The sequence below is a fragment of the Egretta garzetta genome, unplaced genomic scaffold (assembly GCF_000687185.1).
Source record: "Egretta garzetta isolate BGI_Z169 unplaced genomic scaffold, ASM68718v1 scaffold139, whole genome shotgun sequence".
In the NCBI taxonomy this organism is placed as follows: domain Eukaryota; kingdom Metazoa; phylum Chordata; class Aves; order Pelecaniformes; family Ardeidae; genus Egretta; species Egretta garzetta.
In genome coordinates this window covers 2,891,304-2,916,303 of record NW_009260832.1, presented here as the reverse complement: position 1 = coordinate 2,916,303, position 25,000 = coordinate 2,891,304, and the positions used below count along the sequence as shown (strand labels likewise).

The following is a 25,000-nucleotide window of genomic DNA, read 5'->3' as shown; positions in this document are numbered from 1 at the left end:
TGTCCCCCGAGCAGAGCCTTTCGGAGCGCAGAAGGAGAATCAGCAGATTGCCTGCTTGAACCCACGGCTAAAAAAAAGGGAGCAAAGGTATGTCAATGTGCATAAGTATGTCTTCCATTTAACAACTGTTTCCAAATCATTTTCTCTCCTGCCTTGTCGTATGAAAAGCAGACAACAGCAGGATAAACGTTCCGGTAACTACTGCATTTCTCACCAATGTCTGTTTTACAGGTGTGGGGGTTTTAACACGAATTGTAACACGGTGAAGCGGCATAAAAACATAACAGTTTCAGAAACAGTTTCAAACCTAGCTAATTTTTATATTTTCTGTACTACCCAAGCATATGTTTTAGTTTGGAATATAAAACAGTAGGTGAGTAAAAAGAAGATAACTGCATGTTCTAAGCTCAGTAATACCCCAATAAAACTGGATGATCATAATTAAAAGCCCAGAAATTATCCTAGAGATATATAACAATTTCTGCTATGATTATTTGGGGGTTTGTTTTTTTCTTTTTAAATCAGGGCACCACTGAAAGACACCTTGAAATTATTGCTATTCAGGAAAGCAAAATAAGAACCATGTTTACAGCTAAAATTAAATTATTGATTTCAGTTCCATAAGCAGAAATAAATGAATGGCAGAGCTCAGCATTTTCCAAAGCTTACTCAAGTCATGTTCCCAGCAATCAAGAGAGACCTAATCAAATTTTTTCCTCTCAGAAATAATGATCTTGGCAGATTTTGTTAAACAGCTTGCCAGGCTTTGCTGCTCCTATGGATATTGTGCGCTTTTGGTGATGGTTGGGTGCTGAGACGTATCTGTGTCTCACTACCACATTTCCTCCATCCCTGTGCTTGTCTCTGCTAACTGCTGAATGAGAGGTGGCGTCCGAGTGAGCTGAAATATGAGTGACGATCTGAGCCCATCGGCCGCACTGGCACCCCCAGGGAGCACGCCCTGCTCACACCTTGTCTCTGAGCCTTTTCCCAGTTTCCTGGCCATTTCCCAGCCACTCTTGGGTCACACAGCTCTGCCTGGACTGCCTCCCCTCCTGCCCTCAGCCTGCATCGCAAGCCCTCGCGTGCTCCTCTGCTTCCTTCCACGTGACATGAGGCTGCGGGAAGGGTGGGCCACCCGGCCACTTGCCCTGCCTCACCTCAGCAGACCACTGCTTTCTTCAGTTTGTGTATCTTCCTACTCCTGCTTCTAAATCTTTCTCCGGTGGTCTAGTATATATCTAGCTATTGCCTTGTGACATGTTTTGTAGTTCTTTCCACAAAAATTAGTGCAGAATAATGCATTTATTTTACCATGTAGGGAGGGTGGAAGATATCAAAAATTCAGAGCAGCATTTTTTATTTTAGTTGCCCATAGTCATGTATCTAAATTAAGTTAAATTAAAAAAACCCAAACCTAAAACCATACAACAAATGAGATTTTCAGCGGTGCTGAGAACATCATGATTGCTTTTGTTATTCTCTGAAGAGGGAACTTGGATGGAAAGTGCCATATAAGGCACCAAGAAAACTACACTAAATCTGACTGAAGATGACAGCACCCTTATTTCCAGCTGCATAAGATATCCCAGTTGGGAAGAAGGCCAGATCAGAGCCCTGGTTCTGACTGCTAGACCATGTGTTGCCTGTGAGCGCCATCAAACTGCAATATTCACACACATACCACGAAAGTATGTTGGGGACATGGACAAGCAACTACCTGTGAAATTTAAGCCAGCTCATTTAGACCATATTAACACGGACTCGCAAAGTACCTGAAATAGTGTCTGATCGAGTGCTCCACTGTGGACGGAGGCACTAAGAACAGCAGCTGTTCCATCCAGTTACTGGCAGAGGTCTGAGGTTAAGCATCCTTCGTGTTGTGTTAAGAAACAGGGATTAACTCAAGAGATTAAATAATCCATTTCACCTGCAGAGGCAGCACTGGGTGCAGGAGCTGTCTCTTGTTTGCCAGTCCACCCTTCTGCTGGCTGGATCCCACTGGGCCATCTTGGTTCTGCAAGATGAGTTTTAGCTCCTTCATTCCAGATATTTCTCAGACATCCACACGGCAGCCTTCCTCTGAATGTCGCCAGCTCTGCTAAACTTGGCAACAGTCTGAATGATGTCATTTAATAATTAACTAACAGGGGTCGAGGCCACTGCTACTCACAGTTACAATTTCCCATTCTGGTGCTCTGGCTTTAAGCACAGGTGTCAAGGGACAAAAGACCTCTAAGGGGCTTTCCTGTTTCAGCAAGACACACATGAAGAGAAAGACTCCATCAAGACATATGCTTGTTTAGACTTCCATCTGGAGCTATCATTTAAGCATATTTTAAGAGCTGCCCTTCCCATTAGTTCTTCTAAAGCATAGCCCTATTGATCCTATTTCAGAACAACACATCTCTACGCAAGGGATTTATTTGACTGCTAAACCACAATGCACCAGCAACCACCCTTGCGCTCAAAAAGCTTCACCTGCTCAAGTATACTCCATGAGGTAGCTGCCCAAGAGAGGGTATAAAACTGCTCTGTGTTCTTGAGAGCTTACCCTTCCACGTTTCTTTCTTTATACAGCTAAATATTGTAAGCCTAATAGTTTGGTACTGTCCCTTTAACTGGGTAGTGAACTTTAAATACCAGCTATATTTTTATCTAACATATTGATTATGTTTTCAAATGAGTTGTGGTGCTTGCTATCCCACTCCAAAATATTTTTCCCTTTGACATTAGCTAGGATTATACTTTATATATTTTTGCCTTTCTCCAAATACAATCTCTATATTCATTTCTTAACCGCTGTGTTTATGAATTTTATTGAATTTTTGAAGATTGGATTCATTTTCAGCATTTGATCTGTTGCAGTGACTTTGGGCTGGATGCCCAACTTAAACATGGCTGCTATTCTTGGACGATGGCCTGACTGTTAATTATTTCCCTGCTGAAACTGCATTACCACAAAACAAATTTTGTTATAATGACGTTAAGTAAAGACCACAGAAACCTGCCCAGCATTAGAAATCTTTTCTTGGCAGCTGTTTTATGCTTTTTCCTCACATCACCTAAATCAAGAATGAGATATCATTTAATATTTTACCAGCTCATGAATAAACAGGCCTTCTATTTTCCTTGATGTAAATATAACAACATCAGCATTGAAGTAATTATGAAATCACAGATATTATCCTGCAATCTTTATAAATTCAATCTCCCAAATAAGACAACATGTTTAAGCACAAAAAGGTTGAATTATATAGGGCTAAGGCTCACAATGTCACCATCCTTGTTTTACAGGGTATAACAGTTCTTATTTCCTTAGCCCCAGACAAGCCTTGATATGTAAAAAAGGTTTAATAAAATACACATTACTTATCTTTACCAATACAGCAATTTTTAGTCACAAACACGTTTATAAACTAGTCAAGACTGGAATGAAGCATCTTGAGTTAAATGGGTGGAGCAAGAGGAAAATATGTCTAAGTAAGAATGAAAACCCTTCACTGTTCACAACTGTGCAATTATGCTAATATATGTTAATGTCATTGCCCTTGAAAAAACTGCTTTCCTCCGTTAATTTAGGATGAAGATCAATTATGTAGTCATATGGTTTGGTCTTGCTAGTGGTGATGCTGTTGTGCCCCTGAGAAACAGAAAAAGGATTAATTCCTTTATTCTTCCACCATTCCAAAGTCTGCTCCCTCAGAGCCATGTGGAAAATAAAACACAATTTTTTCCAGCAGAATATTTTTAAGGCAATAACTGCAGAGGTGTTGATTTACCACCAAGAACGTAAACAGTTAGAGCTGGAGACAGTCATCTATATCCTGTCCTCTGCTACATTAATCCAATTCCATTTTAGCTAAGGGCAGCCTGATGTTCATTATCCTTCAAGAAAGTAGGGCTTGCTTGCCAAATATATGCTTTTGTGGTAGTTATTATGCTTCTAAATATTACTTCATAATTTCCTGTTGCACAGTCCCAGCGTATTTTTTTAAAGAATTTTTTTTTAACTCTATCATTGGTTTGAAACCTCTCTGCAATTTAACAATGAAGCATAAAAGAAGCAACAGGGGAATACAGTTATGGCAAATGTCTTTGACCACTTCAAATCAAATTTTTTTCTCAGTTACAGACCACTAAAGTCAGTGGGGTTTATAAATTAGAACTCAAAAAGGACATCATGGTACCTAATGGAGCAAGTCTGACTTTTTGGATTCTTGTTTTAAATAGGGATTTTATGACCTGCTCCTGCACAACCTACAGACTATCTTTTTCCTTTATCTTTGCCCAAGAGGGCTTGGCTGGCAGTCTCAAATCTTAATTCCACCCCAGAGCAGAAACACTGTTTTGCACATGGTTTTGTGCAGCATGCACAACTTGGTTGCCAGCTGTGAGGCTTTCCAACTACTCCGGAGTACAACCTGGTATAAAACCTCCAGTCCCAGCCACATCCAGAGCTTCACTGTGCTTGGTGCTGTACGAACAGAAAGGGAAGACAAAGAACTTACAACTGAAGCGACTAGAGCAGAGTAGTGCCAAAGGGACCAAAGTGCAGAGTGTGAAACAAGTAAAGAGTAAGTGAGAAAGGAAGGTATTCAACAGCCGTGCCAGCCAGCCCAGTCTCCTTTCACCAGGCTGCACTGCCTACCTAAAAACGTCATGCAGAAGATTCTCATTAGTACTTTTTTGATGTCAAAAGGAAAAGTATTCACAAAACTATACCACTCAAAGCCCGACTCATCCCTCAAGGGGCTGTGTTTGTTATAAAATCACTAGTAAGAGCTAGGATTGCTTAGCTCCTTCATGAACATAGCCCTGGGAAAGAATATATATTATTGTTTAGCCTAATAATGACATCGAGATACTCTAAGTACCTGGAGTTATAAATGGTCCCATCCCAGGTAACAAATCCTACTTTCTTCTTTGCTTTAACAGAGGCAAAAACCTGGTAACAGGGCTGAGAATACTGATGCTCATAGCAGCAGAAAAACATTTTCCCCAAATGATGCTTTTCAGTGATGAGTTATCAAAATATTTCTACCTGGCTTCTGTTATTGAGTATGTGTTAGTTTGGCTTCTTGGGCCCACTTTAAAATAACTCTTACTGTTTATCTGTTTCCAATTCTTTCTATAGGAGTTGTTTTTTCTCTAAATTTTGTAGCACTTTTGACTAAAGTAGCAAGGAAATACGCAAGTATACGAATGACGGACTGGCTTCATCCTTTCATCCAAATTGCATCAAGAGGCTAGTCTGTGGCAACAGCTAATGATCCAATCAGCATAAGAACATATTACAAATTGGAATTCCAATAGGTAATCTCTAGATGCAGATTTATCATGTAATTATACAGTTGGAGAAATGGAATATTTTTATATGATTGCTTTTTGTGTTGCTGTAGCCTCTTGCAATGATCTCTTCAGCATTTAAATTCCTAGTCACACTCAACAGGCAGGGCTTTGAATGAATGTTACTCCACAGGGTGGCCTTCAATGAGGAAGGCAGGAAGGTGGCAATGAGGAACAAAAGGATGCTACAAATTGGTACAAAGGGACCGCAAGCCATGGGATCTCTCTGCATTCTTTGTTAACACGGTGTTGGCAAATTGTTTTCATGTAGTTCATCAGCTAATGCAATCTGTATGTATTCCCGCAGCAGTTCAGCAGACAAACAAACTGAAATGACAATAAACAATGAATCACCAACCCCTTGCTAGTGCTTCCTTGAACGTGTGGCTTCTGTATCATTTGAATTCCTGCCCTACAAATGAAGCACCAGTCTGCTTCCATTGCCTATAAAATCAGACTTATAAATAGCTGATACAGCACAGCTACAGTTCCTTAGTGATATTATTTGTTTGTGCCATATTATGCGCTGTTCAGTCCCAAGAGCCCTAAAAAAGAAATAGTTAGCTGTGAAACAAGGACCAAAACCACAAGTACTTGTCCCAGCATACATTACAAGTTGCATCTGATGGAGAGGACTGTCCACCAGGGATTCTTGGAAACACATTTTAAGCTTGGGGCTTCAAATGTATCTCAACTGAAATGTAAAACTTAAGTGAGCTCTACACTCTACTTCTTATGGAATCCTCCTCCTCTCAGCACTTGATTTTGAGAGGCACATGGTAGCAAAAGCTCCCCATTTTTACTTTAAACTCAGTCAAAACAAGGTAACTCCTGGGTGCTCGTGGGCGCCCAGCTGGAGCTCTGCACATTTGCACGAGAGCCCAGCAGCCACACAGCAGCACTGAGACACTCCCTCTGCTCTCCACATCAGGCTAGGAGAAAGAACCCCTTTTTTTAGTCTTTGCAAGTATCAGAGGTGCCATATCACCCACACATCTTTGCTGTGCTGTTTTTTGAGATTTCCTTAACAGCCCATCAAAACCGACACAGCACAGCAGACAAGAAATGGGCTGTTACCGTTAAAGTGGCTGGTCCCACCTCTGTACAGAAATATCAGTCATGACCCTTTTTGCTATTCATGAAATTGGGCGCCAAAGACATATGACAAAATGGGCTGCTGGAATTGTCATTATGTTTTTATTTAATAGAGAACTTTTCTCATCCATTTTCTAAACAGGCAGTGTTATTTCAAAGGAAAATATAAGAAAGTCATGATCAAAACCACACATACAGAATAACTTAAACATTTTTCCTTTTGAAGATGATTGAATTATAGGATAAATAAAACGTATTGTAGTGTCTCCATTAAGTATTCAGATAATCAACTACTCAATCAGCTAAACTACTCTGCACTCACTGGGTCTTCAGAGGGTCAAGTTGGCTGGAAAAAAAATGAGATTTCACTGAACAATAAACCTATAGAAATTAGGTTTCTTAATGTTTATACATCCTTAATTCTCTGCTCCTTAGGAAATGCTTTCTCTCTCATCTCTCTTGGACTTAACCTACAGCAAACTGGTTTTACCTGAGCAGGGCTGGAAGCTGTTGGCGCCACTGCTTAGTTTAGCTAAGGGACTGAGCAGCACTGGAAAAAGTTAGGGATCATCCACAAACCCAACTTCAGGCTTAGGGTCCTCAGAAACCCTCCACGGAGTTGCTCTTTGCTCCTGCAGAGGAATGTATTTGCTTCACTTGGCTAAATCCAGCATCTGTGCACATCCACATGCTGCTTGTGCAAGAAGAGACTTTTGCTATAGTGAAGAAATTCATCCAGGCCAACAACATGGAGGCTGTGGCATCAACCATGCACAGAGGTTTACCACACAGCTCCTGTAGGTCCTGTTTTAGCCCAGTGGTTACTGCTTAGATTGACTTGGCACCTAGGGAGCCCACTGTATACCACTGCATAGACCAGAAGAGACCAGAAGATATGTTATTATCTTTGACTTAGAGACCTCACAGCCTAGGATAATGTCATAAATAGTAGTCCTTCCCTGCAACAGAGTAAGACTGCAGTAAATGAAGCTGTTTCCTCTCTTCATGCCACATCCCAGCATAATCCCAATGTCATAAAAGAATATAGCTGTAACTCATAATATTTAACATTAACTAGAACAGGCAAAGAAAGCAAATTTTAGTTCACTGCATTAGACATCAGCTTTTTGTTTAAGAAGCTGAGCTGAAAAATCAGTTTCCTTCTGGTCTTTCTCATTAATACCACTTGTCTACAAAATTACTAGAAAACACCTCAGTAATGTACACTCTACCTAAAACAACTGAGCAGATTTGACCATGATCGGCTCCATCCTAACCTGAACTTTAATCCAGTCAAGCTTTGTATGTGTTTTTCTGAGAATGCTTTCCCTTCCTTGTCACTGAAATATTGCAACTCTAACTAGTTCACATCACGTCTTATTTAGTGTCTACCCTAAAACCTCAGTTCCTATAGGCAAGTAGCTAAAAGAAAATCTTAGTTTCCCTTTGCAGAGTTTCTAGGTCTCATACTTGCAGAAAAAGGCTTGAAAATATGAATTGTATCAGCTTAAAGAAAGCAAGTAAGAAACCCTCAAAGGCACTTTTTTTCACAAAACTCTCATGACTTCTGTGACAAGCTTATAATCTGAAGAGGAGAGGCAGGGCTCATGATTTCTAAGTCCTTGGGGTTCAAATGTAAGGATTCCTCTTCACCTTCTTTTTCCTCTTCTGCTTTTCTACTCTTGTAGTTTGCATGAGGAACGAAGACGCCCAAATTTCTGGTAGAAATCATCTTCAGCACGAATCAGAGCTTCCTCGTCGATGTAGACAGCTGGTCTCCTGGAAGCCAAAAAGTACTGCACTTTCCGCAGGCTCCATCCCATCACGTACTTCAGCCAGCCGCTGACAGCAGCCGTAGACCTGCCAACGCCAGCATTGCAATGAACGTAGACAGTGTGTCCATTCTCCAGTAGCCCGTGCAAGAGGCAGACAGCTTGTGGCAACATCTGTATTCTTCCTAAGGTTAAAAACAAGCCATGTTCCTTTGCATTTGAGAAAGCCAGGTTCATGGTTGAGATTATGTCTGTACAGCCTGATGCACCATGAATCACAATGGCAAACCTGACATATTTTGGTTTTTTTCTTTTTTTTTTCCCCAAATGACCTTCTACCCTAACCTTTGTTTCTTCTGGCAACATAGATTCAGATCACACAAAATCTGTAAAATGCCCCAAGTCTTCTCTAAATATGCATTCTGATTAACACTGAACATGTGTAGCAGATTCATTTTCACAGGGACTGAGATAAGACAGCAAATTACATCAAACAGCACATTTTATACAGCATTAAAGTTAGCAAGCCAAAAGTGCAATGCTTTTTAATACCAGAGGTTTGTGAAGCTACCTACGTACTGCTGCTTTCCAAAACACTGTAATGAAGGCCATTGTGTCAATAATAAGGGAGGGAGAGCAGAGGAGTATTTTCCTGTACAACTTAATACTGTTATGATTTATTTGTGTACTAAGCTTATGGTTAAACCACACAGAACAGTCTTTCTCACTCCTAAAGGGATGGCTATACCATATTTCCTGATGCCTTTCTCCCTGTTACCCCGGGAACTGAAGCTGCAAACATCAGAGCCCAGCTTTTCCTCATGGAACAGATGAGCACTGACATTACGCCCTTTCAAATCCTTGTTTTAAGGTCTCCTGTCTTTCCTGATGTCCCATTACTGATATGAAAGTACTCTATTTGTGGCAGCAGTATTTCACTCTGTTGAAAGCATTCTCTTCTCCTGGTAGGCTACTCAGGCGAAAACGTGCGCACTTTTTAACCTACTGGATTTTGAACTGAGCATTCCAACGGAGGAATTAAAAATAATAATTTATGTGACAACATGAGGTGCTATGGAGATTCTAAATTAATTACAAATAATTATATAAATGACTCTGTGGAGATTTATCAGACTGGGATACTATAGTTAAAGAAAAATTATTTGCTGGGGAAGGGGAATAGCAGAGACAGACATACAGCACTGTCTCTCCATTTTTAACCAGCATGGACGGCAAGCTGCCCTGCTGTGCAAGCTTGCAGTCTTCTACCTACACAGCATATTTTCATTATACGGGCTGAATTCAAGCTGAAAGCAAAAACAGTCAAGCAGTTATCAATGTCATATGGCTTTAAACTCAAATACACGTATACTGCCAGACATGAAGTACTTTAGATGGCCTCTCCGTCTACAAGAAAATATGAACAATTTGTTAGAGACAACACACACAGAAATTACACCTTGTGCATTAGCTATGTTTTTATGCAAAATTTACACAGATAAACCACAGTCGTCAAAGTGACAGATTAGTAACTCAAAGGGGTTTTTACTATTAATTTAGCTGCAACAGTGGTCTGAGCATTACCTTCAGTGCTCATGTCTGGGGTTGGCATCCAGACATAGGCCAGACCTTCCTCTTTATACAGTTTCATGAGGATTTCAGGGCTCATGGGTTCGGGGTAGCGGTTGCAGCCCCAGGAATTCTGAACAATGTCCCATTCAGTCTGGAAGTTCATCACAGCCGTAACACCCAGCTCGTGCTTCAGCTTGACGGTCACATGCTCCAGCTGCCGAGGGCAACTTCCCAGCCAGATGTTTGGCAGAATTCTAGCATTGAGAAAACATTGCAGTGGGATCGATTAAATTATCTTAACACAGCAACTGCCAAGTTCACTGGCGTTCTAGCTCCTAACCTGCTTAGCATCATCACACAAACACTGCTAAGCGCATCCTTTTCATGCCATGCAACAAGCAGCTTCTTATTTCATTACAGTTGAGTTGGTAATGCTTGATGCTGGGGATAAAGTTCCTAACCTACCACAAAGAGCCAGACAGTCTGAGAGAAAATTCAGAGCATAATTAGTAGCACAGGTCTCCAAGGCACCCATCATCAAGCTTGCAGTGGAAACTTACTAACATCACAGATGAGAATAAGAAAACTCTGAAGATTCATGCAATTGGCACCAAAAATAAGAGACCTAAAAGATTCACACGATCCAGATGTGAATTACTTTAGCGATAAGCCAAACACGTAGAACTCTTCCAGCTTTGTACCTACCACTAGAACGAGGAAGGCTGACGAAAAAAAAATCCCCAACTTAAACTACCTGTCCGTGAGGAAACTCAAAAATGAATGAGTAATTTTCTTCTGCTTTTTCTCTGCTCTTGTGGAGTCTAGCGGGAACCAAATGCAGAATTACAATACATGTCTAGCTTCCCTCAAGGCCTGAAGAACCAGAAATTTTGCAAGAAAACTCAAGAGACATGTGTGGGATGGATAAACATCCATATTTCTGGTACTCATCTAAATCAAACTTCAAGACTTCTATGGTTTTTCCCATTGTTAATTATCATAAAACTATCGCATGTCTCAACAGATTTTGACATAAATATAAACTGAATATTAAGAGGCTTGTTTTCATTTGAGGATTTTTAATCTGCACATGCAATTAAACTGATAGTATTTTCAACTGATTATTTACATGCACAAATTAATAGCGATCTACTTTCCTTTTTTTTGTTTGCATAAACTTCTAGTTTGAGCATGCAATCCACAAACTACACACAATATCCCTGCAGTTGAACATACAACTTTGCAAATGTTATCAACTGCAAAAAAGTTAAGACTATCTACAAGAAAAGCAAGATCCTCAAAAATAAAATGTCTGCGATGAATTTCTTATGGTCTTTTCCGATTTTAATCACACAGACAAATAACAAAAGTTCTATGTTTATCCAGGAGCAGTGACTCCTATAAACAGCCCTTAAATCATCAAGTAGCTATTTCCATTCTTCTATCACAGTAATAAGTGCTTATTAGCATTTAATTAAGACCTGTAATTGGCAATGGTTAAATCCTGCTATGTTACTACTGAAAGATTGCCAAAAAGAAAAATTCAAATCCAGGAAGCACTTATTTTTATTGTTTCCTGTGTTTCAGCTGCATCCCCAGTGAGTTACGTACCAGTTAATGCAAACATGGTCTTTAGCCTTAACAGCCCCTGTTTCAGCGAGACAACACACTTGACCTCAGTACATGGTACGTGAGTCCAGTTTAGGCAAATGTATTACACAGCAAATAACCATTTCAACTGTATTTTAACAGTGAGATCGTTGGAAGGGATTTGACTTAGTTGTTGTTTCACATCCACGTTCTGGTCTAGAATGTGGTGAGAGTATTTCCCTCTGCCAATAGAAAATGCATTTTTTCCTAAGCAGCAAGCAAGCTTTAACCCAAAATTTCAGAAATTAAAATCTACACCTTGAAGTCATCTCCTCTGTCATTTTTCTCACACTCCTGAACACTACCTTTCTAAAGGAGAGAAGACATGGAAAAAAAGAAGTTCTAATACACAGGCTATGGATTTTTTAAGCAACAAATTAAATTCAGTTCATTTATTAAGAACTATCAATACCCAGTGGACTCCACGGCAACGTGAAGGAAATCCAATAAAGCACAACAGTTGCATATTACCATTATGTTCAAGGCACAATCCTACATGCTGGTATGGGTAGGGAGCTTCACAAAATTGCCCCAAATCCAGCCTAATCAGCTAGAGCATTCCCATGAACCAGAGGGATTAGCGAAGGCCCCCTGCAACAACTGCTCCACCACCCCACTTACCACGTGCCAGCCCCACAGCAAACCCCATCCTAACCTGAAAGAGTGACCGCTGTCAGGCTTCTGCCACAGGGATCCACTGCCATGATTAGAGCATTTCAAGGTGGCAAATATAAGTTCAAGTGCCCTAACAGACACTGATGAGTGGCTGGAGATGAGCAATGCCCACAAAACTCCATAGCAGGGAAAGAAAAATGGCAATATCACTAATACCTTGTGAAAATATGAGGATATTCTTTCAAGAACGTTAGTATCCTTCCTTCAAAAGCTTTCCTGGACATTCATACATATGTAATTCTCTTGATATTTTGGGAAACATCTAATACAATAAGTTGCCTTGACAGGAGAGCAAAAGTGTGTTTTCTAGCGTTTGATTGAATCAGGACTGACTAAAACGCACCTGAAATAAATAAAATTCTGGGTAGTACTCTTGCTTACAGATAAATCAATGCTTTATGATTTTTTCCCCAACAATTATTTAGTGGGCAAACACCACAGCTGCGCTATCTGCAAGACCAGTGGGTTATACACCATTTGTTTATTCTGTTTTTGTAGCCTAGAGGGTCTTGTCCATGATGAGATCTCCTGTGTTTCACAATAACAATTGCATTTACCGAAGAATGTGATGGGTTTATCAAGTTTTTATCACTGTCTTTCCTTGTAAATAACCAAACTATAATTAGCCAAAACAACATATTTAGGACAGGCAATTCTTGTGAGTTATTTTTCTGATCAAGTCCTAGAGTTTAGCCTGTGAGAAGATCAAGATGCAGCCTTGACCTTGGTCTTCAGCTTTTCTCTACCCTCTACCTTGTGACAAGGCACATCACTTTGCCACCAGATACCACCGGATTATGACGACCCAGAACTCTCATCCTGCGTGTGCTCCTTCTTTTGCCATTGGCATCCTTTTAACAACATATAGCAGCTTATTCTCAGGTACTTGCATGTGTCTTCTGGGTCTTCCTTTTTCTTTTCTCCCAAACCTGTGACAGTGAAAATACTAAGAGCACTTGCTAGAAATCAGATGAGGTTCCTGCACCTTTTCCAGAGCAATCTAGAAACATTACTTAGATTGCTATCTAATGTCCTGAAATGCATTCACAAACAAAGATTTTCAAGTGACCAGGTTCTGCTCTTCAGCAGAAGATCTGGACACATTCAAATATTGCTTGATATGTAGAAAGCACACTGATGACTATCCACACCTTCATAAATATTTTCCTAATGTCCAACATGAACAGTGCAGTCACAGGTCACAGTGACAACTTCTTGTCTGCACAATGGACACAAAGAACAGATTATTTCTTTCCACTCTGCAAAATCCATTTACCTATCTAAAAATTACTAACACACACACAGCCTTGTATTCTTCACACACACGCTTGCATGTCATATAGTCAAAGCGTTTGATGATTCATGTTTGCCTTTGGACTCTCCAGCTGGTCAACATCTTTCTTAAGATGTTATGCCCAGTACTCGAAAGAAGTCTCACCATTTCTGAGCAGAACTGAAGATTAGTTACTTCTTGTGCCTCCGAGGCAATATCCTATTTATAGTTCCCTGATTGTCCTTTTACAGCATGACATTGGTGACCTATATTCAACATGGAATTTTGTTTGCAAGTTAAGGTCTCTCACCAGAGACAAACCTACTCAAGGAGAGAGCAAAATCTATCCAAGACAGAATTATTTAAGATTTTTTTAGTTACAACTGCCAGTGGTATCAAATAAAACTAAATGAATACGCAGCAAAGGAGCAGATGAAATTCACAGTCGAATGCACCTCAGTAATACTTCTTGGAATAAATAACCCCAGCCACTCACACACATCACTGGGTTTTAAGTTAACTATAATCAATTAGAAAGGGAAACAGTACACCCTCGCAGTGATGCTTGGTGAAAGTGTTGCTTTATAGAGAGGTCAAAGTGGTAATATCAGCCTGTACATAGAAGTGAACTGAAAATAACAGAAAAATTATAGTAACCTTCTAAAAATCAATGATCCCATTCTAGGCACTCTGACTTTGAACTTTCTATTAACTATTTTATTGTATAAAAAAAGATACAGAAAAATTAAAACGTTCAAAATGCAGGAGATGCCAGCTATTTCATGTGAAAATACTTTCACATAAGGGCAGACTAAGAATTTAGCATATTTAAGAGGGAACTGGATGACTGCTTAAAGACAAAATATAACGGAGGGGCAAATCAACTGGCCCTATTTATATACAAGAGGTAAAGAATCTCAGCTTCCATATAGTTTCACCTATAAAGCAACTACAAAGAGATGAGAAAAATGAATCTTTTTTTTTTTTTAGCTTTTTTTTTTTTATTCTTGTATCTTCTCCCAAAATACTGACAACATAGGCAGATATGAAAAAGAAGACTCCCTGGTTTGGCCTTGTACAAGATTTCTGGTTTCATTACATTCTCTTTAAATAAAGGACAGAGACTTCTCTCAGCAAATGCCTCCTTACCAATGAAATAATAACGTAGAACTGAGGGGTTACGGCACTGACATTTCATTGCACATTGCACAGGGCACATGGGCTGTGGTCTTAAGCCCTTCTCTTGCTGACTTACTGATAAATTCTCCTTGCAGAAGACAAGCTGATGGAGGCTTTGTGATGAGAGGCTTGACTTAAGCAGGATTGACTGAACGCACAGTCTGATGCACTCAATTGCGCAGCACAGACAGGCGCTACAGGCCAGAGCAGGAGAGCAAGGTTTGATGATGCCATAGTCTAACTCACAGAACACCAAGATCTAATAGCAAGGCTTTAAAAAGATCACTCTTATCAATGAAGATGGATTAAATGACCATAACCTTAGCAGAAGTCATCAGAGAAAAGCGTTGATTAATGATAAAACTGTATCCTACTGAAACGACACATCTGCAGGCCTTGTAAGAACTACTTATATTTTTGAACAAAAATTGCTTTTAGCTAAATGCCAAATGTAGGAGCACAAGTCATTGCTTACAAATTTGTTCTGCTTTACCACTGAAAGACTGCAGTTTATTGTGAAGTTAAGAATTCCATCTCAGGGCTTTAACTGAGGAGAATTAAATAGACTACAATGTAGTTCCAAGGTGGCTTTTTTTCTTCTTCTTCTTTGGCACTGTGATGAAAAGTAATTAAGCTCTGGCAAATTTTCTTCTTAGATGTAATTTGGACTACTTATCTAGCCTCTCACATGGGAGCAGACTTGGCAACTAAAAAGAAACACCTGCTTTTATCACTTTAGAACAACACTTTGTCAGCTTAGCAATATGCAAAGTTTCACAAGCCCTTGAATTCTGAGTGTTATCCTTAATAGTACCTTATTTATTCCATGTTCACAAATTTATGCATGAATGTGGTATCAAACTACCTCATTTGCTGATATGCAGAGCAAATAAGCCATTAAGATTTGACCTCAAGCTGACAATGTGCTAAAATGAAAACAGGTAAGAATAATATCAAAACGATAACTGAAATATAAGGTTACCCAGACATTCAGCTACAAAACAGTTCCAGTGGTACAGCGCCCTCAGGTGCGGCTGTCTTGGGAGGACATTTCTGTAGCATCAGCTTGACAGCACACAAGGGCTTGGTTGTCCCCTCATCTCCCACCAATCTGCATTTACAGCAGGTGGCATGGTGCACTCTCCAGGTTGTGAGATAAGGAGCAACCATGCTAATGCCTAAGCACAGGTGGATTCTGACTCTGGGGAGGCTTGTAGGCTATGTCTACTTTATGGATTCTCCTAGCTTTGAATGCACCAGTGATACAGGATAAGAAGGATCCATGTGAGTAAAATTAAAGTCAATCACATAAGAGAAGTTTAGTCTATGTGGATCCACAAAGCTTTCTGTCCCATCTTCCCCTTCCACAGCAACCCCAAACATTCCCTTACAAGGAGCATAAGAGCTTTATCAGAAGAAACTCACAAAGACATCTCATAAGGACAGCTGCAAAGATCAAGGGCATTTCTAACATCCTATACCCTGCCACAGCAGGGAATGTATTTGATGAAAACACCTAGACCTGGGAAGTAAACCACATCCCACACTGCAAAATGACAATAATACTTGGATAAATAAGCAGTAGCATTATGCCTAAGAGTCACAAAATAATCCTTCTATTGTATTCAGTATTGGTAGACCATCATCAGGAGGAATGGGAAGGAGGAACGCCTGGAGAGCCCAGCAGAGAGTACCAGAACAATTAGAGGTCTAGAAGACAAGCTTTCAGAGAAAAGACTGAAAGAACCTAGGCTTAATATCAGAATGAAAACACTGAGATGTTGCAACCTCAACTGCTCTGTGATTCTGGGAATAAGGACAGGAGTTTCCAAGTGTATAAGAGATGGCTATAAAGGGGCAGGATACTAACTTGTTCTCCAAGTCTGCTGTAGAGAGGACAAGAAGAAATGAGCTTAAATTGCACTAGGAAGACTTAAGTTGAGATTAGAGAAGCTTTTTATGGCAGGACTAGTGAGGTAATTGAATGGAAAAGTAACAGGGCTGCAGAATCTCATGACTGAGATGAGATCATATTTAAGATCAGGCTGGATAAACCTGGAATAATTTAAATGTAATTGAGACTAAGTTAGAGCAAGGAAATCGACTGGATGCTTTTTGAGGTCTCTTTGAGCCTATGATCTATGATACTATAATCATAAACTTTAATTTCCATCTCTCTGATCACTACCTATATTAATTTATCAAGTTCCATCTTGAAATAATTTAGGTTCCTTGTCCTCCCTGCTCTATTTGAAAGGTCATGCCAGAATTCAGACATCATTCCTTTGATGTCAGAAACCTTGTTCTAATTTACACACTAAATTCATTCAGAAGAAATTAATATCCATTTGATCTTAAAGCAGGTTCAATTTCAATAATTCTTCTTCCTCCTTGTACTAATTCCCAAATGTCTTTTACAAATAGTAATATATCCTCTTCCCCAGTCTTCACTTAACTGTGCTGTCTATCTCAGACACCAGAAGTAGTCAAGCTACAGTAGCACAGAGTTCCTTCCAAGCCAATTTATTTCGCTCCAACTCCAGTGTCATAAAAGCTACACAGCCTGTGGAAAATGCCCCCATTCATTCCCAGTTAGCTCAGGTATCTTTGCTTTTCCCTGCAGTTTGTGATGAAGGCATATCTTATATCAGGGTACCTCTGACACAGAAACAAAAAAGAATGTTACCTTATTTTGTATTTTAAATGGGTTTGCAAAACCAAATTTGCTATTCCCATTCCTCCCGTGATGCAAAGAGGATGTAAAGTTCACCTAACAAGAAACCTTGGGGATGCTTTTTGTGGGACATCTCCTGACCACAAAGTTCCTGTGAAGAAGGCAACACAGAAGAGGCAGCACATCCTCATTAACAGGGATTGCAACATTATCTCAAAGGTCAATTACTGATAGATCAGATAAACCAGCCTGATACAGCTGATCTCTTCCATGCCAGGACTAGAACATGCTCCAGACTGGTCTCCCCTTGGGAAATGGAAGTGAAAAAGGGACTGTAAACCATCGTTGTTCTGACACAATAACAGATCAAATTTATCTAATCTTGCCTCTCTAAATTCAGTGGAACTCCTTACGTTAAGCTTGCAGTACATTTGAACCTACACAGGGAAAAAAAAACACACTATAAACTCTTCTCCCTTCTCATTCACCTCACTCCATTAAAAACCTTAAAGCCAATGAATTTATATCTTACACATTTTTATAATCTATTTTATCTCTACTCTAGATATGATCTAAAATAACTTGGTCACACAAGACTTTATGTACACGGCCAAAACTAAATTGTGGAAGATAAATTTTTATCCTTCCTGTATTCAAAGAGAAACATCTTATGTCATATTTCACGATGTATTTCTACTGTGAAGATAAGAAAGTAATCATTCATAAGCACACCAATGCCTTCTAGGACCAGGTGTCCAGATCCAGCCTTACAGGACTTAGTCAGACTTTATGTTCAAACACACACATAAGGTTTCTACTGATCCCTAAAGAGCACACTGCATGCAGCAGAAAGCAGGATTTGCCTTTGTAGGGAATGATTCTTCTCATACTTTCATTTGTATAAACATTATCTAGAGCAAACAATGTGCCAGTTACAAAAATACAGCCTGAGAAGAGAATCAGGTTCCAAGGCTTGTACTGAACAACCTGGAAAGGACTCCTCCATTGGCTTGTGAGGATTAATGCTTAAATGCTCCAATTACAGATTCCTGTCTCATGCAACCATGGTTGCCAATGGTTACTTCCTACATATGTCTCCCTTACGTTGCCAACATTCCCATTTGTTTTGAATTAGAACAAATACTCGGAAACACAAGAGCAACAGGCTGCTAAACCAAGCCAGGTCATAATGAGCCGTGAATCTCTTGGCATTAGGAATGAGAATTTTTAACATTAATGCTTAGCAATGAGAATGATGCCACTGCTGGCACCTTTAAGTTAAAGCATCGTAACAAAATTGACTTAAACCACTACAGATGAAATCTAAGTTAGTGCCCAAGAAGTTTCAGGAACAGTTGGTAAAGAAACGTTTTGTCTTCTCTCGGAGTTTACTTATTAGCAGCTGCTGAGAAATCTAGAGTGTAAAAATAATAAAAGACACATCCACTTTTCAAAATGCAGCATTTTGGATCCAATGGAAATGCTTTCCAATGCTTCAGAAACAAGCACATATTCATGAAAATCACATAATTGCAAAGCACAGTTTATTGAAAGGTGGCCTTGTGATCCACGTGGCAGCCTACGCACACATACAGAACACTGGGATCCCCTCTGCAACAGTCAGAGGAAGAAGCACATCCATCCCTTGTGGTACCATCCAAATACAACAGTCCTGATGGGCTCTGTATCTGTGTTCATTCCAGTTAATATACTTATCCAGAATTTCTAAACCCACATCAGTACATTTATATTAATTTTAAAGAGGGACAGACACATTCTGGAGTGCCACAGACTGGGGGACATCATCTTAGAAATATTGAGAAAAACTGAAGCAAAGTCAAATCAAAGGGACAACAGCTGCATGGTGTTACCATAACAAAATTGTCAGAAAACTTAATTTTAGCTAACGTACCTAGTTGCTAGATTCTAAATATAAAATTAATAACCCCGGTGGATGAGTTGCCAACCTCAAAGGTTGAGGCTGAGACTGCAATGGAGCTACTGAGAGGCCCCAGAAGGACTCGTGTAAGCCTTCTTAACACACACCTGCAAAGTATAGTGGGATCTCTTGAAGAAGTCTTGGATGTCAAAAGGGAAAAAAAGTCATTTTACTTAAATTTTATGAACAAGCGATGCTGCAGATTTTATTGGAGCCCAAAGATTGACAAGAATTACCAAGGGTTATCTATTTTTTCAAATTGTCATTTTTTTTCAGATTTCTTTCTTTTCCTAGCAATACCATTTCACCCGCTTGAAAACTGAAATTGCAGGCATTTGCACAAATGTATTAAAGTGATCTACTGTTACTAAAGTTTTAAATTATGTGTTTACATTCTTGGCTGAAGCTTGATTTCATAAATTTGTAAAATATTACTCATACTGGATAGCCTTATTACCTAGACAAATATATTTGAGAAGCTTTTTCCTCCTTTCATCTCACTGGATTGAAGCAACTCAGTATCACAGGAAGCTGAGAAATTCAGTCTTCTACAGTGAAAGCAGTGGTTAATGCTGTACTTAGGAATGGTCTGCACAGAGCCAACCCTTCAAAGCTGGCAGACGGACTGCAGAAAAAAGGAACACTACAGAAATTATTTTATTAGAGATGTTGCATATCCTCTTCATCAGACCTTCACCTTGGGAGAGCGAAGGCACTGGATATAACTGTTCTGAACTGTTTTGAAAAGGCAGTCCTGGAGAAGCTAGAGAAACTCAGAAAATAATTTTAAAAAACCAAGGCTCTAGAAGCCCACCAACATCCACACACATGTACTACTGCCTCACATCCAGCCCCTGAACTGAAAGACAGAGCCATGCGGAGTCTTCCTGCTGGCCCATGGCTGAATGGACTTTCTGCATGAGTGTTCCCATCCTCATCCTGGTGCTCTGCACTCAATTGCTTTAAATTACCGGAGGGAGGGAGCGAGGGAAGGAAGGAAGGAAAGAAAGAAGGGAGGGAAAGAGATAAAGATCCTACTTCTTATTTACATTCTACACTTTCTTGTCTCCGTATTAAAACTGAAATGCATATTTTTCCTTTTTCCTCTTCTTGCATGCTTAAATCATCTTTTCTGTTATTAGGTTTTTCACATCAAAGAAAAAAGACATTTCATTTAAACTTACAAACCATGGTGTCTATTGAACAAATAAAGAGGAAATCCATACTTCTTATAACTTGGCAACGTCTATGACATTTGACTCAATTTTCATGATAGTTCACAAGAGGACATACATTAAACTTCTGAACAATAGCAGGGATTATGTATCTGACTCCCTGAAATTAAATTTCCCAAAGTACAAGCATTAAAGGAGGGAACAAGAGATTTTCAGTTCAGCCTCTTAATATTTCCCCTGGGAAGACAAACACAGTTCATTTCTTTGGGTTTTGTTTTTTCTTGCAGAGACAAAATTATATATGGGAAAATACAGCAGCAATTTGATAATCTTTATTTACTCTTGGGAAATAAAATACTTATGTTTCTGAGACAAACATCAAAGAAACTAGAGCTACATTCAAGTTTCCTTTCTAATAAATAATTTTTTATCCTTTAAATAGGATTCTCCCTATTTTTACAGAGGAGCTTCTCAAAAATTCTCTTGTAAATATCTAGAGTATTTAAGCATGAAAACTTGCATTTATATCTCTCAACATTTATAATAATTATTGAAGATAGAAGTAGAATTCATAACAGCTTCAGCTTGCTACGGTTTTAAATGAAGGATCTTTTACACTTTTCCCATTTCATGAGAGTTGAAACTACTACGCAATGCTTATTTCAGATTTTCTGACTTGCAGATTACGTGTTTCAGAAATACAGTACACACTGAGCAAGCAAACACCAAACCAGCTGGTGGTAATAAACTGTCTGGTGGTATCACCGTTCGCATTTGGGAACCGAAAACTCTCTCAATTTGAGGGTTTGTTTGGTTTTTTTTTTTGGCAAGTCAGCTGCAGGCTGGCTGGGCTAACCTGCCCTAGGAGTTGTGCCTGCGAAACACCACGGGAAGGGGAGGCAGAGTGAGTCTACACTACAAACACAAGTTTCACCAGTTTTAAATTTTTGAGTTTTCTTAGCAGAAGTCTTTCGGTAACAACCAAACATCTGAATTCGCTCCTTCCTGGTACACTAAATAGCAATAAGGCTGAGTACACAATCTCTCCTTTTGAAAAAGAGCTTCTGCTATCTTTAGATAAACTATATTAGGAAATGCCCACGATGACAGGGCACCTAATAAATGCATGTAAAAAAGCTAACAGGAAATAAATATCTGCGAGACAACTGGAACATCATCTTTGGTGAAAGAGCGATGCCGCCCCTTCCCCGTCATCCTGGCTGTGAGCTAAATTGCCCAGGATTTCACAATCTCAGTCAATTTTGTTCACAGCCAGCAACGCTGGCAAATTGCTTTCCAATGGAGACAGAACTTTACTCTCTTGCTGACAGCCTGAATGCTAAAGAGAAGAGAGGCAGGAGGAAGGGCTGAAGACCTCCAGAAGAAATATAGACAAGGGACAGGGAGGCACAGTAAAGCAGAAAGAGAAATTAGAAGCAACAATAGCTTTTGCTCCCCAACAGTGATACCTCACATAAAATTCATATTTGCTAGACTATCAACATTTTTCTGTTATATCCCACAGAGAAAAACAGAACAAATAAGTGTGTTTACTGCACAAGGTTTTTTCTTGGAGGATTCACAGTCTTCCTTCTGGTTTTTGCTCCCAGAATGACACAGAACTATAAGTTTTTCTTAAGAAGTAAGGAAATAATTTTGTGCAGCGACACACCTATGAAAAGGTTGATTTTAAAGAGCAACAGTGGTTTTAAGCAAATATTACCCGTTACCAGCCAGCTGATGAAAGGCGTTCATCTTGCCATCAACATTCAGTCTCTGCTTGCTGCCATTTTATTAATAAAACACTGATTCCCAAGCAATCACCCCTCTAAATAAATAATTTTCAATCAAATGCCCATTCCAAATGCCACATACAAATGGCAGAATGCTAAAGAAAAATTCAGAAAAAAGTCCCGATAAAACTCTCAAGACTATCCGGACAGTATGCTGAGCTCCCCGTTAGCTTGTTGTGTCCTGTTGCCTACTCCCTGTTTAGAAATTACTTGGCTAAATAACCAGCTCTTTTGAGTTGAACCCTCTTTTCATGTTTTCTTCTAAAGCTCCTTGCAAGCCACAAGCTCCTGGTACGTGACTAAAAGCCGGCTGCTTCCACGAAACAGCAGCCGATCTTTGCAGCTTTCCCTCCCTCTGCCATCCCACAACAGTCGGTCCAACTCGGCTATGGACATTCCACCAGGTTTTTAAAATTATTTTAAAAAATTTTTAAAATTTGCCAAATTCACCAAGCTGACTAGAAGCACATTGAGCCATGCTCAATTTGTACACATAAATGATTTGGCTTCCAGAGGAATGACATACCTAACAACTGCCGCCCTGCAGAGCTTTGTGCCGATGTGGTGTTACAAGCACCGGGACTTTTGCTGTGGTCCCATTCCTCTGGGAATCCAGCAGCAGTGCTGTGCAGAGCTCCTGAAGCCCAGCCCTGCAGCAGGCAGAATGATGCTAACTTTTGAGATGAGAGTACATTAAGAGCTTTGGTGCTGCAAAAGATCTCTTTCCCCCAGTGGGCATTACTGTTTAGGGGTTTTAGCAATACTATCAGGAAGCTAATGCATATCCATACGCATCCCCAGCCATTGGGGTTCGGGGAAGCCAACAGGTACTTGGCTAAGCCACATGGCAGTTTGAAGGGCTTTGACATTACTTCTGAGTATGATTCAGACTGTGATTAGGGAAAACTTTTTTCAGATGTGTAACATCTGAAAGATTTCCTTTATCATTCTCTGCAGGGATAAGGAACAGGAGGAACTTGACAACCCTGCTCTCCCTCATGAGGACTGTAATGAAGGTAAGCAAGACATAATGAAGGTGCCATGGAAGCCATTTCTTTCTAGTACAGACGAGTGCTAGGCATTACTCTGGGGGGTTCAGTAATTTCTGAATGGTTAAAATATTCCGTGTTTCATTAGAAATACATTGGCTTCCATCAAAAGTGAAATCCACGTATCGGTGTGATTTGCCCTTATTTGCTCTCAAGAATTATTCTAATTGCTCTATAACCTAAAGCAATGTAAAATTCCACATTAAATCACTTACAAAATGTTATGCTGTTTAGACTATATATATGAACTATTCAAAATTATTAATTTATCAATAATGCTGACAACATACAATGTGACTTTATGGAAAGAGGCAAAAACACTCAGAAAAGGTGGTGAATATTAATGATACCTGCCATTTGAAAAATCGCTGACACAAAAATATTAATAGTTCCCAAGGTTGCTACTTTCAGTCCTATTTGCTGCCAAAATCCTTCCCTCCCCCTGTTTTATCATATTTACAGAGATAATTTACCATTCATCAACCATTACTTCAACAGTGTCATCCCAATGTCCAGACGATATTTTGCGTCCCTCAGCCCCCACAGTACACAACAAACCTGGCTGGTCTCCATTCATCAGATTTAGCAAGACACTGTAATAGAAGTAATACTGGGCATTCAAACACCGATGACAGTCATGCAAAAAGCTTTTATCTAAAAGCTCTGTGATTTTTTTCTTCTGGCAAAATTTACATCACCTGTTCTAACACCAGATTTTGCTTGTTACTACGGCACATGCAAGATATGCGATTAGAAATGAGTAGCTGAGATCCAGGAGTTCCCGTTTCAAGCTTCTTTCTAGCATTCAGGTGGTAGCTCAGGGCGAGGGAACGAGAGCTGTGCTGACAACAGCTATTTGCTAACAGAAAACCAAAGTGACTGAAAGGTGAGTTCCCTTGATCCAGTTCATCCACAGCATTAAACTGTGCCACAGTTTGTGTCTGCACCGCTGGTACGTCCTAACTATGTGCACAACTCATGGGACTGAGATTTGTAGCTAACTCTCCGATAGCCTGGCTCAGGTTATCCCAGCTAGCTGCCATCCTGCCCGTGCAAAATCACAAAATTTGGAAAAGCAGAATCAGTTTTCAAGTTTTTAGCCACTGTTAGGGAGGGTGCAGTCTAAGTTCATGAAAGGAGAAACTTTTTATTTGGATGGGCAACAAATGTGGAAGAAAAGCATATTTGTTACCCAATACAGGGATACATCCAAATTAAATAAATGTAAACAAATAGGGACTTTAAAAATCGACAAAATTCTGACCTCCTCATATGTTTGTCTTCCCACTTTGGCTCCTATTCCCTGACACTCGATCTTAATTTTCAAGAACATAAATAAAAAAAAATGCTTAAAAGTCACTGCTTACAGTGGTTTGAAACCCATTTTCTTCACAGCCGAGAGCAGTAAAAGCATTTCATAGCTCCAGTTGAGGACAATACAGAAAAAAATTAAGATATACAAGGGACACAAAAGTAGAATTAATGTTTAAACCATTCCATAAAAGATTATCCCCATTGGTAAGTGAACAATGGCTCTAATTTAGACTAGTTTAAGACTATAGCTCACTATAATAACACAAAACTCAAATGAGTGGTCAAATGTCCTAGTTTATGGGATAAACATACCACAAAATGGGGCTTAGAATATTTTCATTATTTAATGTACAAAACAGCCACATAACTTTACAGTTAGAGCCCCAAGTACTGAAATCAAAGGCCAAATTCCTATTGATGTTAAGTATTTTCATCAGGATTACTTTACTAGAATACAATCGAAGGCTTTTGTTCCAGAGCTCATTATTTCT

At 39.6% G+C, this 25,000-nt stretch overlaps 1 protein-coding gene across 1 annotated transcript in view; it reads right to left on the bottom strand.

The window, feature by feature from the left end:
- Nucleotides 1-6,715: 6,715 nt before the first annotated feature.
- Nucleotides 6,716-25,000, bottom strand: part of EPM2A (EPM2A glucan phosphatase, laforin) — a 40,260-nt gene continuing 21,975 nt past the window's right edge. Inside the window, exons 3-4 of the mRNA XM_035902360.1 lie at nucleotides 9,801-10,042; nucleotides 6,716-8,401 (exon numbers count right to left, since the gene is read on the bottom strand). Of these exons, the coding sequence (XP_035758253.1) occupies nucleotides 8,121-8,401; nucleotides 9,801-10,042 (523 nt within the window). The 3' untranslated portion in view covers nucleotides 6,716-8,120. The remainder of the gene's footprint in view (nucleotides 8,402-9,800; nucleotides 10,043-25,000) is intronic.